The sequence below is a fragment of the Chenopodium album genome, chromosome 9 (genome assembly GCF_948465745.1).
Source record: "Chenopodium album chromosome 9, dcCheAlbu1.1, whole genome shotgun sequence".
NCBI lineage: Eukaryota > Viridiplantae > Streptophyta > Magnoliopsida > Caryophyllales > Amaranthaceae > Chenopodium > Chenopodium album.
The window spans coordinates 64,082,855-64,099,952 of record NC_137842.1 but is presented as its reverse complement, the minus strand read 5'-3'; the positions used below and the strand labels follow the sequence as shown (position 1 = coordinate 64,099,952).

The following is a 17,098-nucleotide window of genomic DNA, read 5'->3' as shown; positions in this document are numbered from 1 at the left end:
AAAAAAAAAAAAAAAAAAAAAAAAAAAAAAAAAACTCAATTCCTATATTGTCCTGAGAGTGGCTCATGAAACATACTTCTAGAGTCCTAGAAAGGTTTGTCCTAAGCTCTTATAAAACATGTAGCTAATAAAACATGATCCCAGAAATTAAATTGCTCCATAGTTGCTTAAGTAACAAGAGTTACAATCAGTCAATCACTATCACTATGTAACTCGTGTTAAGCTAATTAAATGTTGTGAATTTTGAAGATAAATAAACCTATGGAAGCAATCACAGAAACTTTTGGAAAAGGAAATGACAGAAAGCTTGACATGGTATCAAAGTCCAAAGGCAAAATTTACAAGAATCAAATTGTTTAGCTTATCCTATCAACTTGCTATTTATAATTTTATATCACAGAATCATTTAATTGCATGTTGTTGCTCTCCTTTTGCCCGATTTTGGCTTCCTTGAATCTTAGTTAACTTCAGCAAGAAGTTTTAGTTCACAGGAACTTGTGTTCAAAACTTTTATGTTCACCGTATTCATAAAGAATTAAATTGCTAAATTCTCCTTGCATCCGCGAAAAAAGATTGTACACATCTCATTCTATCAATATTTTTCTTTTCCTTTTTTAAAAGCCAAATAAATTTATCATTACATCTGATCAACTCGACCATAAATTTAGAAGAATGATATAAAGAGTAACATATTAAGGCCCTCCAAATTTTAGCTTAGGGCTTCTAAAATTCTAAATAAGGCCTTACATAGGTAATTCTTAACCTATTCATACTACAGTTATTACATCTTTAACTTAAAAAGCATCTCGATGAAATTGTCCAGGAATAGAGCTGCTTTGTTGAGCTTGCTTGAGATGCATACTCAGCGTATAATTAGTAATCTGCAAGCACATGGAAAAACAGAGTTAGTTTGCGTAAAGTCTTTGTAGCATGGCCTTTGAACACTGATAAAATCTGAAAAGAAGAATGGGGGTGATATACAGACCTCAAGTCTCCTCAACTGCTCCTGATATTGTGGAAGTAGCTGCTTCAGTTGCTGCACTTCTTGGTTCTTATCATCATACTCCTTTTGGCGCTCATGCTGAATTTGAATACCACGTTTAAGGATACCATTATCATTCATAAGTGCCTGAATTTGCTGCTTCAGCATCATATTTTCCTACATAAAGGACCACCCAATATACGTAAGACTAAGATAATTCATTCTGAAGAAAAGCAAAACAGAATACATTAATTTATTTAACACTATACTGAAGGAGTATTATATTATACCTTCTGATAATTCTCTGTAGCCTCAGCAGTTGCACTATCCCTTATTGATTTCTCTAGAACTTCCAACACCTTAACAATACGGGATCGCAAGTCATCTACAGTAGTTGCACCCACCGTCTCTCTAAGAAATAATTCCACCCATTGAGCACCATCTGTTGGGAGGTTGTTCTGGGCAGAAGAATCAGCAGTAGGAACAGCTTGTTGCTGAGCAGAAAAAGCACCTGCAAAACACAAGACATGTTATAGATTCTCTCTATTTGGGCAGATAACAAACTTCAGCACCACACAGAAAGAATGGATAAAAACACACCTTGTTGCACATGTGCTTCCTCATGATTCACAGAACCCGGATTTTCCTCGGAGGATCCTAAACATAACTCATGCAGTCTTTTAATTGCAGCATCTATGTCATCACCACATTCATCCAGAGCTCTTTCTAGAGTCTGCTCGCCAAAGGAAGGCAAAGATTAAACAATATAAGTAAATGAAGGCTAAGCAACAAAATGCACACTGCAAAAAACTAGCTCCCAGAAACTACTAATACCCAGTAAATTACATAAAAATAGACGACGCAAATAAACAGCAATACAGCATTATGCACAACATACAATACAAGCGCAACATTTGGCCATCCTTATGTAACCACAGCTCTCAAACAGTCAAACCTAATCAGCCACCTTCTAATGTTAAGTAAGATGAAATTTAAACTTTCCCATACTACTCTAAATGATACCCTGATAAATTTTTTGAAGACACATAAAACCCTTAGCATTAGGCAATTTCTTCTGTTTAAAGCTATTTTTTTGTTCATTTGCTCATTCAAGGGACGGCAAAATATAGCATTGCTTGTACGACTTGTACCATGGATCTATGGTGAAATAAAGACAGTTTAAAAATGGTGAGTGATTTAGCTAAATTCCTTTTCGATGACCCTAAATCAAATGTGGCCTATTATTTAGTGACTCAGGAAGACAGGGTATATGTATTACCCAAAACCGGCGAAATTTCATATATTGACTCCTAAATCTAATGAGACAAAAGAGGACCAAACTGTAACAATAAAAATTAGACAATATACTTACATCTTCTGTCCAAAAAAAATGTCTTAATCAATTAATTCCAATACACATTTATGTTTGAATCATACTTTGAGTGAAAATTCATTGATTAATTCAGCACCATTGATTAATTCAGCACTACTATTGTCTGTGAAATTGTAAATTGACCCAATACTATAAATCAATACTAAGTAAGCATCAATGGGTAACAAGATTAAGCGATTGTGGTCATACCGAAGTCAACTAGCTTAATTAGTTAAAGTCTCGGCCTCTCAAGGCCTCGGATCGAATCCCGTCTATAAAAACAAACAACACTACTAATTCCGACACCAAAGCAAACAAAGATCCTACAATAGCAATAAAAAATATTCCAAAACAATACAATCTCAATCAATTGAAAGCGAAGAATTTAAAAAAAAAAAAAAAAAAAAAAAAAAAAAAAAAAAAAAAAAAAAAAAAACATCTATATTACCTGATGGTCCATACGAGGGAAGGCTTCCCTGAGCTTATCAAGAAGAGAGCTCCTCGGCGGCGGAGACGGAGGCGAAATTGGCGAGAATCGAACAGGGGAAGAAGACGAACAACGAAGCTTCTTAGATACAGGTGTGGTGGAAGTTTGTTCTTCAAAAAAAGATCTCTTTCCACACACAATTGCAGACATCTTAAGATGCTTCTCGATTATTTCCGATCTCAGAGAAATCCTCTGAGTCTCAAAACGACCCCAGAAGTTTAATCGAATCCCCAATTTCCCCAAATCCAACGTCGATTGAAATTTGAACGATCGGATTTCAAATTAGGAAAAAGGGATAAAGGTTGTGTAAGTTAGGGTTTTGAATTGGGGATTTTTCTGAAATTGGGGGTTTTGAGAGAGAGACAAGGAGGGATTTCTGGTTTCTTGTTGCTGGTTTGAGGGCTTTATATAATGTGGTCAAGGTGTTGGCTTGGTGGATCGGCCAATCCAAACGAGTAATTGTGCCGTAATTATTTTTTTCCTCTTTTGGAGTATTTATTTCCTTTCTACTTTATACGATGTATATGAAGTACGAGTATTCCGAATCTCTTACCTACAATACCCTCCTCCTAGATGCATAACTAAGATACGCAATAGGAGAATAGAGTTGTTGAATAGTTCTCCTAACTTTTAGGCGTGATACTCTTCTCCTTACCTTTATACGTAGGGCCTGTTCTCTTCCGTTGAAATTCAGTTCAGTTCAGTTCAGCTCAGCTCACTTCAGCTCATCTCTTAATTTACTTCTAATGATATTGCTAATGATATAATGCCAAATAATAATAATAATAATAATATTAACAACAACAACAACAACAACAACAACAACAACAACAACAACAACAATAATAATAATAATAATAATTGAAATAATAATACTAATAATAATAATCAATAAATAATAATAATCATCAATAAATAATAATACTAAAAATAATCAATAAATAATAATAATAATCAAAATTAATAATAATAATAATAATAATAATAATAATAATATGTACATTTGTATATACACATATGTATAGTAATAAATAATCAATAAATAATCAAAGATCACTAATCCGTAGTTAGAAATCACTAATTAATAAGTTCAGTTCAGTTCAGCTGAGTTCAGTCAATCGGAACAGGCCCGTAGTATAGAAAATAAAATAAAATAAACAGAGTAAAAAATACATCACTTTGACTTTATAGGTTATTCATATATAAATTAAATGTTGACTAAATAACAATTAAAATGAATATTAAATTGTGTTGTTGAATTGTAACACATACTGATATTATACCAACAATATTTAGTTTGTGAACTCTTTATGTGAAATTAAAACTTAAATAATTTATGTTAAACTAGTATTGAATTATTGATAGCAGCTATTTTTTGTCTCTAACTGATATATTGGCTCTACAGATAGTCAAGTTGAATTGATAGAAATACCAAAAACATTCTTCTTTATGTAAGTTTCTCTATCATTAGTTCATTACCATGCCACAAGATATACAATCCTTAATTTTATCATCGAGGAAATTTGCACATATTTAATCTAACAAACGATATTTAAAGAGTGAAAAACCATTTTGGGACATTGTAAAATGAAGATAATTTGTTGAACTTTGAAGTAATATAATAGATGAGAGAAAGGATGGATCTAGGTATTTTATGTAGGCCAGACCAATTTTTGTAAAGCTTAAGTAATTGTTTGATAAATGTACTTAATGTTTGATTTTTATGACAAAGTATAAGAAAGATTAAAAGATTAGTTAAAAAAAAGGGGGGGGGGGGGGGGGCTAGCTGGCCAAGCTGGTTTCAAACTCGTAACAAACAATCTATTAGATGTGAGCAATAAACAAGTCAACCAAGTTACATTCCCTTTTATTAGTACGCAACTTAAATTTGTTATACTTCCTCCATTCTTTTATTATTGCACCACTTGCTTTTTTAGGAAGTTTCATAAATATTGCACCATTTTCTGTTTAGGAAAAAAATTATTTGTGTTCACACTACAAATACCCAACATACCCTTGCCTTTTCACACTTATTTTTTAGTTTATCAATATGTCACATGGACAATTTTGTATTTTTACCTTTCTCTCTCTTACTTTTTTCCACTATCAAAATATTTGTACTCAATTCCTATGGTGCAATAATAAAAAAAAACGGAGGAAGTATGTATTTTGGATCGGAGGGGGGGGGGGGGGGCGGTGGCCTGGGTTGGCCACCCCCTGAATTCGTCTCTGGATGAGAGAGGGGGGAGAAACTTATAAAAATTTATTCAATCCATTGAAAAATGTCTACATATACATAATATGATCCCATGACCATTAGATCATTCCCAACATAAATCCATTATTCTTATGACTCCACCAATAGAAACTAATCATGTAGGATATCAATATGTCATATTCCTATACATTAGGATGTACCACTAACAATTTGAAGCAAATACTCCAAGATAGTTTGATTTCTACAATTCCTCTTCTCAAGTTTCAATTGTCTTTTTTAATTTTTTTTATGCTTCGCTTATCCTATGCGATTTTTATCCCTTTAATTCCGAACTTATGGAGTATAGCATGATGTGATGGTTTTATAAATAAGATTAATAGTTTCTTTGACTTTTCTATTTATCAAATAAGATCCAAGAATAAGTCAAGTGAAAATCTAACAAATTAAAGGTAAAAACATATACAAATGGAGACATGTAACAAATGCTATATTGCACCTAAATTTTTTCACTGGAATTACAAAGATGTAGTTGAAGTGTACGCACCAAACTACTTATCACTTGTTAATCAACATCCCGGGGTTATCATTAATGTAGTTAATTTATACTTCGTATTTGGCTTTTAATCATGTGACAAAATGCCATGCTTAATGTTAGACATCCAAGTTGAATTTTGCATGTTTGCGGTGTATTTCATTACTCAGTAGTTTTGCATTTTCTTACAACATTTTCCTCCATTTCATTTAGGTTGTTTAAAGTTTACAATATCAACCACGATTTTGATTCAAATTTGTTGACAAAACATGGGTGCAAGTTGTGGCATAACTTAAAAGTTTTGTACAATATTATTACATGGCAACATTAATATAGTAATAAATCATCATTCTTCACAATTATAATACCACGTAATCATGATTTGAAGTCATAATATTCATAAACTCTATGCTCATTATCCTTGAGCTCACATCACACATCACATATATTTCAATTTTCAAATACTCATATATGCTCAACTAGTGCACACCCTACCAAAATATGAGTTTCAACGAATCACGAACTAGACCTCTCAACTCGAGTCTACAATTAGTTAAAGTCGGGGCTAATTAGTTGAGGTCATATCATGTAATGTACCGTATTAATTCATTGTGCATTTATGAATTAGTTGTACTCCGTATAAAAATAACACATCATCACTTTAGTTAATCATCGCAGGTTGAGTCGTGTTACTTTTCATTACAGAGTAACTCTAATCGTGACACTCCATGACCATCCTCGGCCCAACCCATCTCCTTTAGCCCATATCAACGCCATTTCTCGAACACACACAAAGGTCGGTTTCTTGCTCATTCTACCGCCTTTCACTCTTCCTACTTATATTCTTCACTCTCCTCACTCTCATCCTGTTACTTAATTTCTCTCCTCGAGAGAAAAAAAAAAAAAAAATAAAATAAAAAGGCAAAAAAATCTTCCCTCTTATTTCTCCATTTTTACAATAAACCCTAACTCAAATTATCCCCAATTCATCTCTCTAATTTCACCCCCAATTTCTCAATCTTCGTACTTTTCTCTCTCTTAGGGTTTTAAAATTTGCATCTGCTGAGGGTTTAGGGTTTTTGCGTGTGCGATGTGGAACGGGAACAATCCCATGGCGCCACCGCCGGCGCCGGGAACTTCGATTCCACCTCCGCCGGCGATGCAACCGTCGTATACAGTGCTGCAGCCGCCGCCGCAGCAGCCGCAGCAGCAGGAATCGGCGGAGGAAGCTGAGGCGAGGTTGGAGGAGAAGGCGAGGAAGTGGATGCAGCTTAATTCGAAGCGGTATGGCGATAAGCGGAAGTTCGGGTTTGTTGAGACGCAGAAGGAGGATATGCCGCCTGAGCATGTTCGGAAGATTATTCGGTGAGTTTCGATTGTTTCGAATTTATAGTGAGTTTGATTGTTTAGGTTTTGGTTGTAGTTTGTATTAGTATTTGTATGGTGATTATGATTATATGAATGTACTTAAGATGGAAAGAGGAATGGTAGTTGCTGTGTTTGGGGATTGCTGAGATCTTGTGGATTGGGTGTTGTGCTGCAATCGAGTCGAGTTTTGGCTGAGTAGTGGAATGCTCGATTAATTGATTTTGATATGAGTAGAGTTTTAGCTGAGCTATGAAATTCATAGGCTCAGATTTGTTCATTTGCTATTGCAAAACTTGATTGTTTTCAGGTTATTTAAATATTGGTTGAGTATGCTCTAAATTAAAGTTTTTATTAATTATATTTGTGAAATTGAAATTGGCATATTGAGGAGGATTATTGTATTTAAAATGTTGCAAATATAAATGTGGATATCATATTATGTTTTTATGCTAAATACGAGTAATGTAGTAGAGTCTACTGGGAACATAATTCAGTGGAGCAGAGAAGCATTGGATGTCACCGTATCGGAGCTCAGCTTGTTTGCTTAAAGAGCTTAATTTTTTTTGTTCATAAACAATCCATATTATGTTCCCGAGTCTTTATAGCTTCTACAGTAAAACTTTGGCTCATTTGCAGTCTCAACGAGCTAGGAGTGGAATTCTATAATGGTCGTCAGTTGTTGTCGTCGTTGTTGAATAATGTTCTGTTTCTCTAGGATTTTTGTTTTTTTTTTTAGTATTTGCTAAAATGGAGGTTTTGCTCCCTTGTTTCAGAGATCATGGTGATATGTCTTCTAAGAAATTCCGCCATGATAAACGTGTGTACCTTGGGGCTTTGAAGTTTGTTCCCCATGCTGTCTACAAGCTTCTTGAGAACATGCCAATGCCTTGGGAACAGGTAATTATATAACATTTTCAGCCATTTTGTAGCTTATTCATCTTTTCAATAAAGAGAATTTAGGACTGTTAATGGGTTGAATGAATATTAAGAAATATATCTGGGGTACTTTTTACACTAGCTATAATATGTGTAAATTTTATGATGAGGGATCGATGATTTATAATGAATGTGATTTGAGCTTCTCTTGAAAAAGGCACGTTTGCTCTTAGCATTCTTGTTTATATGCATATTAATGGGATATCTGTTTGAAATTGACCCTTTATTTATTTGTTTTTAGGTCCGTGATGTCAAAGTTCTTTACCATATAACTGGAGCCATCACATTTGTAAATGAAATACCATGGGTGGTTGAACCAATCTATCTGGCTCAGTGGGGTACGATGTGGATTATGATGAGAAGAGAAAAGAGAGATCGACGGCATTTTAAACGAATGAGGTTTCCCCCTTTTGATGATGAGGAGCCTCCATTGGATTATGCTGATAATGTTTTAGATGTGGATCCACTGGAACCAATCCAACTAGAATTAGATGAAGAAGAAGATTCTGCTGTTTATACATGGTTCTATGACCATAAACCTCTTGTGAAGACAAAGCTTATCAATGGGCCAAGTTATAGAAGATGGCATCTTTCACTGCCAATTATGGCAACTCTTTATAGGTTTGCTGGACAATTGCTGTCTGACATGGTTGACAGGAATTACTTTTATTTGTTTGACATGGAATCATTTTTCACTGCAAAGGCACTGAACATGTGCATACCTGGTATGTCATAGCTATCACTTTTAATTTATTTTTATTCTTTGATTTCTGTAATTTCAAAAGTTTGTGTCTGTAATATAGCTATATTAGACTTTTTCTGATCCCATATGCTCCACATATATGGTAATTTGGTAAGATACTGATTCTGGTGGAATATATTTTACCTTATTTAAGCTTATAGTTATAACCTATGATAAGTTTTGAATAAACAATGAGAAATGTTTTATATGGGACTAAGGCTTGGATTGATTGATTGAAGAAGAAATGTTTTGAGAATTTGTAAGGCCTGATAAATATTTCGCTGGGGGGAGGGCTTGACGGGGTGGTGTGGTGTTAATTGGCCATTAAGTTTAGCACTGAGCAATGTCCAACAGCTCAAGTCCATGTTTGCCTTAAAGTTCGTTAAGGTGATTAGGGGAAACCATTTTGACTTCATGGAGTGCTTTTTGAAGCACGTTTGAACTCTAGCTCCGAGTCATGTAGCAATGTTGGCATGTCCTGTAAACAACTTTATTCTTTTATTGCACCACTATTCTATTGGACTGATGTTCGTTGTTTTACTGCATGTGCTTTTGTCGTAGAAGTGTTAATAGTTATGTATTGTTTGTAATGAGTTTGCTTTTACACAATTGCAGGAGGCCCAAAGTTTGAGCCCCTGTATCGTGACATGGAGAAAGGAGATGAGGACTGGAATGAGTTCAATGACATCAACAAACTCATTATCCGGTCACCTCTTCGAACAGAATATCGGATTGCATTTCCACATCTGTACAATAATAGGCCTAGGAAAGTCAGGCTTTGTGTATACCACACTCCAATGGTGATGTATATAAAATCTGAGGATCCTGATCTTCCAGCATTTTATTATGATCCACTGATTCATCCTATTACCTCGTCTCATAAAGACCGACGTGATAAAAAAGTTTATGAAGAGGATGATGACGATTTTGAGCTGCCTGAAGGTGTTGAACCATTGCTTGGTGACACCCAATTGTACACCGACACAACGGCAGCTGGAATCTCATTGCTGTGTGCTCCACGACCGTTCAATATGAGGTCTGGTCGTACTCGACGTGCTGAAGATATACCACTGGTTTCAGAGTGGTACAAGGAGCATTGGTAAGCGAGCCTGTAACTCCTTTTTTGCTGCAGTTTCTTTAGCTTACTAATGTTTGTCCTTTGTATTAAATGCTAACTCCTGACAAATTTTGTCTTTTGCAGCCCTCCTTCATATCCTGTGAAGGTTCGAGTCAGCTATCAGAAGTTGTTGAAATGTTTTGTGCTGAACGAGTTGCATCACAGGCCACCAAAAGCTCAGAAGAAGAAACATCTTTTCAGATCTCTTGCAGCTACTAAGTTTTTCCAGAGTACTGAACTGGATTGGGTTGAAGTTGGCCTCCAGGTCTGCAGGCAAGGTTACAACATGCTAAACTTGCTTATTCACAGGAAAAATCTGAACTATCTGCATCTGGATTATAATTTCAATCTGAAGCCAGTTAAGACACTTACTACCAAGGAGCGTAAGAAGTCGCGATTTGGTAATGCGTTTCATTTGTGTCGTGAAATTCTCCGTTTGACGAAACTTGTGGTTGATGCCAATGTTCAGTTCCGTTTGGGTAATGTGGATGCTTTTCAACTTGCTGATGGCCTGCAATACATATTTTCACATGTTGGACAATTGACTGGAATGTACCGTTATAAATATAGGCTCATGAGGCAGATTAGAATGTGCAAGGATCTGAAGCATTTAATTTATTACCGTTTCAACACTGGACCGGTTGGGAAGGGACCTGGATGTGGCTTCTGGGCACCAATGTGGAGGGTCTGGCTCTTCTTCCTTCGTGGTATAGTGCCGTTGCTGGAGAGGTGGTTGGGTAATCTACTTGCTAGACAATTTGAAGGTCGGCATTCTAAAGGAGTGGCAAAGACAGTTACCAAGCAACGTGTTGAAAGTCACTTTGACTTAGAGCTTCGAGCTGCTGTTATGCATGATGTCCTTGATGCTATGCCAGAGGGTATTAAGCAAAATAAGGCGAGAACCATCTTGCAGCATCTCAGTGAAGCTTGGCGTTGTTGGAAAGCAAATATCCCCTGGAAGGTTCCAGGATTGCCTGTTCCCATTGAAAATATGATCCTGCGTTATGTGAAAGCGAAAGCGGATTGGTGGACTAATGTTGCTCATTATAACCGTGAACGTATCAGAAGAGGAGCTACAGTTGATAAAACAGTTTGTCGTAAGAATCTTGGGAGGTTGACTCGTTTGTGGTTAAAAGCAGAGCAGGAACGCCAGCACAATTATCTGAAGGATGGGCCTTATGTTACACCTGAAGAAGCTGTGGCTATCTACACTACCACTGTGCATTGGCTAGAGTCAAGGAAGTTCTCCCCAATTCCGTTCCCACCCTTGTCATATAAGCATGACACCAAGCTTCTTATCCTTGCCTTGGAGAGGTTGAAGGAATCATACAGTGTTGCTGTCAGATTAAATCAACAGCAAAGAGAAGAATTAGGTCTGATTGAGCAGGCTTATGATAACCCTCATGAGGCATTATCTAGAATTAAACGTCACTTGCTCACACAGCGGGCTTTTAAAGAAGTTGGCATTGAATTTATGGATCTATATAGCTATCTCATTCCGGTGTATGAGATTGAGCCACTTGAAAAAATTACAGATGCTTATCTTGATCAATATCTGTGGTATGAGGGGGACAAGAGGCACTTGTTCCCAAATTGGGTGAAGCCTGCAGATACTGAGCCACCTCCTCTCTTGGTGTATAAGTGGTGCCAAGGAATTAATAACCTGCAAGGTATATGGGATACAAGTGATGGACAATGTGTGGTGATGTTGCAGACCAAATTTGAGAAGTTCTTTGAGAAGATTGATTTGACTATGCTCAACAGACTTCTGCGGTTGATTCTGGATCACAACATTGCTGATTATGTTACTGCAAAGAATAATGTGGTTTTGTCTTACAAGGATATGAGTCACACCAACTCTTATGGGCTGATACGGGGTCTTCAGTTTGCCTCATTTGTTGTACAATACTATGGCCTTGTGCTTGATCTTCTTCTTCTGGGTTTGACCAGAGGTAGTGAAATTGCTGGTCCACCCCAAATGCCTAATGAGTTCATGACCTTTTGGGATACAAAGGTTGAAACCAGGCATCCTATTCGGCTGTATTCTCGTTATATTGATAAGGTGCATATATTATTCCGGTTTACTCATGAAGAGGCCCGAGATCTGATCCAGCGGTACCTTACTGAGCATCCTGACCCCAATAATGAGAATATGGTTGGATACAACAACAAAAAGTGTTGGCCCAGAGATGCTCGCATGAGGCTCATGAAACATGATGTCAACTTGGGTAGAAGTGTTTTCTGGGACATGAAAAATCGTCTACCACGGAGTATCACTACTTTAGAATGGGAGAATAGTTTTGTTTCGGTCTACAGCAAGGACAACCCCAATCTGCTATTCAGCATGTGTGGATTTGAGGTGCGGATAATGCCTAAGATTAGAATGACACAAGAAGCATTTAGTAACACCAAAGATGGGGTTTGGAACTTGCAAAATGAGCAGACCAAAGAGCGAACTGCTGTTGCTTTCTTAAGGGTTGATGATGAACATATGAAAGTCTTTGAGAATCGGGTGCGGCAGATTCTTATGTCTTCTGGCTCTACGACATTCACGAAAATAGTCAACAAATGGAACACTGCCCTTATCGGTCTCATGACTTACTTCCGTGAGGCGACTGTACATACTCAAGAGCTCTTAGACTTGCTGGTGAAGTGTGAGAACAAAATCCAAACTCGTATTAAGATTGGATTGAACTCCAAAATGCCTAGCAGGTTTCCTCCTGTCATCTTCTACACTCCAAAGGAAATCGGAGGGCTTGGAATGCTGTCAATGGGTCACATCTTGATTCCACAGAGTGACCTACGTTACAGTAGACAAACCGATGTGGGTGTAACCCACTTCAGGAGTGGTATGAGCCATGAAGAGGACCAGCTGATTCCGAATCTCTACCGATACATACAGCCGTGGGAGAGCGAGTTCATTGATTCGCAGCGTGTTTGGGCTGAGTATGCATTGAAGAGGCAAGAAGCACAGTCGCAGAATCGGCGTTTAACCCTGGAGGATCTGGAAGATTCTTGGGATCGTGGTATACCTCGAATAAATACCTTGTTTCAAAAGGATCGTCATACTTTAGCATATGATAAAGGTTGGAGAGTTCGTACTGATTTCAAGCAATATCAGGTTTTGAAGCAAAATCCTTTCTGGTGGACGCATCAGAGGCACGATGGAAAACTTTGGAACTTGAACAATTACAGAACTGATGTCATTCAGGCTCTAGGGGGAGTGGAAGGTATTCTGGAGCATACTCTGTTTAAGGGAACATACTTTCCAACATGGGAGGGTCTCTTCTGGGAGAAGGCATCTGGTTTTGAGGAGTCCATGAAGTATAAGAAGCTGACTAATGCACAACGATCTGGTTTGAACCAGATTCCCAATCGTAGATTTACACTCTGGTGGTCTCCTACAATAAATCGTGCTAATGTCTATGTGGGTTTCCAAGTTCAGCTTGATCTGACTGGAATTTTTATGCATGGAAAGATTCCAACTTTGAAGATATCTTTGATTCAGATATTCCGTGCACATTTATGGCAAAAGATCCATGAAAGTGTTGTCATGGATCTTTGTCAAGTTCTGGATCAGGAGCTAGATGCTTTAGAAATTGAGACGGTTCAGAAGGAGACAATCCATCCCAGAAAAAGTTATAAAATGAACAGTAGTTGTGCAGATATACTTCTGTTTGCTGCTCATAGGTGGCCGATGTCGAAACCCAGTTTGGTGGCAGAGACAAAAGATGTGTTTGACCAGAAGGCAAGCAATAAATATTGGGTAGATGTGCAGCTTCGTTGGGGTGATTATGACTCTCATGATATTGAGCGATATACCCGAGCAAAGTTCTTGGACTACACAACTGATAACATGTCCATTTATCCATCGCCCATGGGAGTTATGATTGCTCTTGATTTGGCTTACAACTTGCATTCGGCTTTTGGTAACTGGTTCCCTGGTTCTAAACCTCTGATTGCACAAGCTATGAACAAGATCATGAAGGTTGCACTTGCTATAATTTTTATTTGTGTATATTAGCATTTACTGATTGAGTTGTGAACCTTTTTGGAATTGTCTGATGATATTTTTTATGTGCAGTCAAACCCCGCACTTTATGTGCTGAGAGAGCGTATAAGGAAGGGTCTTCAGCTGTACTCTTCTGAACCTACTGAGCCTTATCTGTCTTCCCAGAATTACGGGGAGATATTTAGTAATCAGATTATATGGTTTGTTGATGATACTAATGTCTATCGTGTGACAATTCATAAAACATTTGAAGGAAATCTTACCACAAAACCCATCAATGGTGCTATATTCATATTTAATCCCCGGACTGGACAGCTGTTTTTGAAGGTAAGACCTGGCCCAGTGATTTTAATTATATCTACATCACTTGGCTTTATTTCGCTTTGCCTTTTCTTGCATCTGAGATTTTAACACTCTGTTGATCTCTTGGCAGGTTATTCACACTAGTGTATGGGCTGGACAGAAGCGTCTAGGTCAGCTGGCCAAGTGGAAAACAGCTGAAGAAGTTGCGGCCCTTGTCCGGTCTTTACCTGTTGAAGAACAGCCAAAGCAAATTATTGTGACCCGTAAAGGAATGTTGGATCCTTTGGAGGTCCATCTGCTTGATTTTCCCAATATAGTTATCAAAGGAAGTGAACTGCAACTTCCTTTCCAGGCTTGCTTAAAGATTGAGAAATTTGGTGATCTCATCTTAAAGGCTACAGAACCACAAATGGTTCTGTTCAACATATATGATGATTGGTTGAAAAGCATTTCATCATATACTGCTTTCTCTCGGCTTATCCTCATACTCCGGGCACTTCATGTCAACAATGAGAAGGCAAAGATGTTGCTGAAACCTGACAGGACTGTGGTCACTGAACCTCATCATATTTGGCCTTCTCTCACTGATGATCAATGGATGAAGGTACTTTGCTGAGATGATCCCTTTGATTATTGCATTTAGTATCTAGGAAAGTGCTTGCAAATTGTCACAGTTTGTTCAATCTTCATATGAGTTGTATACTTGTATGCAATTGCTCAAGTTAACATGCAACTAAGTCCAATTTATCAATTTATGCAGGTTGAAGTTGCTTTGAGAGACCTCATACTTTCTGACTATGCCAAGAAGAACAATGTGAACACCTCGGCATTGACGCAGTCTGAAATACGTGATATCATCCTTGGGGCAGAGATTACCCCTCCGTCTCAGCAGAGACAGCAGATTGCTGAGATTGAGAAGCAGGTGTGTATACTGGTTTTGTTCCGTGTAGTTTCCATTAAAATCTGCCTGTCCCTCCCCCTTGTCTTCTACATTATAATATTTCTTAAATATTTTTTCTAATGTGCCCCTTCACTGATTCATTCTCTAGGCAAAGGCCTCTAGTCAATTGACAGCGGTTACAACAAAGACTTCCAATGTGCATGGTGAGGAATTAATTGTCACTACCACAAGTCCTTATGAGCAGGCAGCATTTAGCTCTAAGACTGATTGGCGTGTCAGAGCGATATCTGCAACAAATCTCTATCTGCGTGTGAATCATATTTATGTAAACTCGGAGGATATAAAGGTTAGTGTCCTTTTTCCTTATCCCATCTTCAGCCAAATAAATAGATGTATGCTTCTTTCTTTCAACCTGTGCTTGCACATCTGCACGTGGTTTGCTATTTTTGGATATGATCTGTGTTGACCAACCTGTTCTTTTTTCAAAATAGGAAACGGGATATACATATATCATGCCAAAGAACATTCTGAAGAAGTTCATATGCATAGCAGATCTGAGGACCCAGATTGCAGGTTACTTGTATGGTGTAAGCCCCCCAGATAATCCTCAGGTTAAAGAGATTCGCTGTATTGCAATGCCACCACAATGGGGAACTCATCAACAGGTCAATCTTCCTTCTCAATTGCCTGAGCATGATTTCTTGAATGATTTGGAACCTTTGGGGTGGATGCATACACAGCCAAACGAACTTCCTCAGCTATCACCTCAGGTACTCTAATATTCTTAGGTTTCATCCCACGTAACATTATTTTTCTAAAATTCCCAATTCTTATAACCTGACCCATTATCAAATGCAGGATGTAACTAGTCATGCTCGTATTTTGGAGAGCAACAAGCAGTGGGATGGGGAGAAGTGTATCATTCTTACTTGCAGTTTTACTCCTGGTTCTTGTTCACTGACTGCCTACAAGCTTACCCCGTCAGGATATGAGTGGGGACGTGCAAATAAAGATAATGGCAGCAATCCCCATGGCTATCTACCTACTCATTATGAGAAGGTTCAGATGCTGCTAAGTGATCGGTTCCTCGGCTTCTATATGGTAAGCTCTTGATAAGTTTGAAAAATCTTATTATAAGCAGATTGTTTTAATTGAATTCCTGTTAAGATTATTTTTTATGGTGCTTATTCTTTGAATCATTCTTTTTTCAGACTCCTGATACTGGTCCTTGGAACTATAATTTCATGGGGGTTAAGCATACCCCTAGCATGAAATACGGAATCAAGCTTGGGACTCCTAAAGAGTATTACCATGAAGAGCACCGCCCTACACACTACTTAGAGTTCAGCAACATGGAGGACGCTGATATTGCAGAAGGAGATAGAGAGGACACCTTTACTTAATTCTTCGCATTTACCCTCCAGAGTTAGTATGAGTTAGTTCACCATTTGTTTTGACAACTTTCTCTAGTATTAGCCCTTCAGACTTGTACCGTTTTGTTGAATACATGTAAAATACAGCAAGTGTAGTACTTCTTGACTGGTTATAGTAGCTGTACATAAATGAATACGGAAAATTTTGAATTTGGTTTATTGCCATATTTATGTTCGTATGGGAAATGATTGATATTTTCTCAAATTAAACAACTATAAAGTCCAAACAACAATCTTTTAGCAACAAGTGAAATTAGGCAATCAGGTACATTACATACAGTATTAAAAAAATAGAGTACTATACCGGTACTACTAGAGCTCAGCTGGAAAACCAATATAAAATCTAAAATAAACTCCGGCACCAAAATCTATCAAGTTGCTTGTAAGAAATTAAAACTATGAGATATATACAATATCGGAAAATATATGTGTGATATATTTTCTATATTGATATTATCATTAGAATATACAAGTATATCTTTTAGAAAGATGGTTTCTTATCTTATGATGTTAGGTTTTGTATAAATACATTAATAATAACTCTTCCTTCAGAAAGGCAGTTGCTTTTATACAAACTAGTCTTTTGGCCCGTACAATGTACGGGCTTGTTATTGGTGTATTTTTCTTTGTGCATGTAGTTTATTTAATCATGAAATAGAATGGAGACATTGGGGGTTTTTGGTCGTGAGTTATTT

The 17,098-nt window shown here is 37.3% G+C and overlaps 2 protein-coding genes across 2 annotated transcripts; one reads left to right on the top strand and one right to left on the bottom strand.

The window, feature by feature from the left end:
- Positions 1-587: 587 nt before the first annotated feature.
- On the bottom strand, positions 588-3,220 carry LOC145560143 (uncharacterized). The gene is made up of 5 exons (XM_081621403.1): positions 2,803-3,220; positions 1,583-1,715; positions 1,273-1,493; positions 986-1,159; positions 588-881 (listed from the first exon to the last, which is right to left on the bottom strand). Exons 1-5 carry the CDS (start codon positions 2,989-2,991, stop codon positions 795-797), a joined length of 804 nt encoding a protein of 267 aa, XP_081477529.1. The 5' UTR covers positions 2,992-3,220; the 3' UTR covers positions 588-794.
- A 3,225-nt stretch (positions 3,221-6,445) lies between these two features.
- On the top strand, positions 6,446-16,562 carry LOC145558748 (pre-mRNA-processing-splicing factor 8A-like). The gene is made up of 12 exons (XM_081620073.1): positions 6,446-6,956; positions 7,733-7,856; positions 8,137-8,620; positions 9,253-9,736; positions 9,839-13,742; positions 13,839-14,093; positions 14,200-14,673; positions 14,830-14,991; positions 15,119-15,316; positions 15,462-15,740; positions 15,829-16,071; positions 16,182-16,562. Exons 1-12 carry the CDS (start codon positions 6,682-6,684, stop codon positions 16,371-16,373), a joined length of 7,074 nt encoding a protein of 2,357 aa, XP_081476199.1. The 5' UTR covers positions 6,446-6,681; the 3' UTR covers positions 16,374-16,562.
- The last annotated feature ends 536 nt before the right edge of the window (positions 16,563-17,098 follow it).

What these genes read in the sequence shown, in the direction of transcription:
- LOC145560143 (XM_081621403.1), bottom strand. Translation starts at nt 2,991, where the DNA reads ATGTCTGCAATTGTGTGTGGAAAGAGATCTTTTTTTGAAGAACAAACT. An exon ending in TCCCTCGTATGGACCATCAG is followed by an intron (nt 1,716 to 2,802) that starts GTAATATAGATG and finishes TTTGGCGAGCAG; the next exon opens with ACTCTAGAAAGAGCTCTGGA. An exon ending in AGCAGTTGAGGAGACTTGAG is followed by an intron (nt 882 to 985) that starts GTCTGTATATCA and finishes ATGTGCTTGCAG; the next exon opens with ATTACTAATTATACGCTGAG.
- LOC145558748 (XM_081620073.1), top strand. Translation starts at nt 6,682, where the DNA reads ATGTGGAACGGGAACAATCCCATGGCGCCACCGCCGGCGCCGGGAACT. An exon ending in CATGTTCGGAAGATTATTCG is followed by an intron (nt 6,957 to 7,732) that starts GTGAGTTTCGAT and finishes CCCTTGTTTCAG; the next exon opens with AGATCATGGTGATATGTCTT. An exon ending in CTGATGATCAATGGATGAAG is followed by an intron (nt 14,674 to 14,829) that starts GTACTTTGCTGA and finishes CAATTTATGCAG; the next exon opens with GTTGAAGTTGCTTTGAGAGA.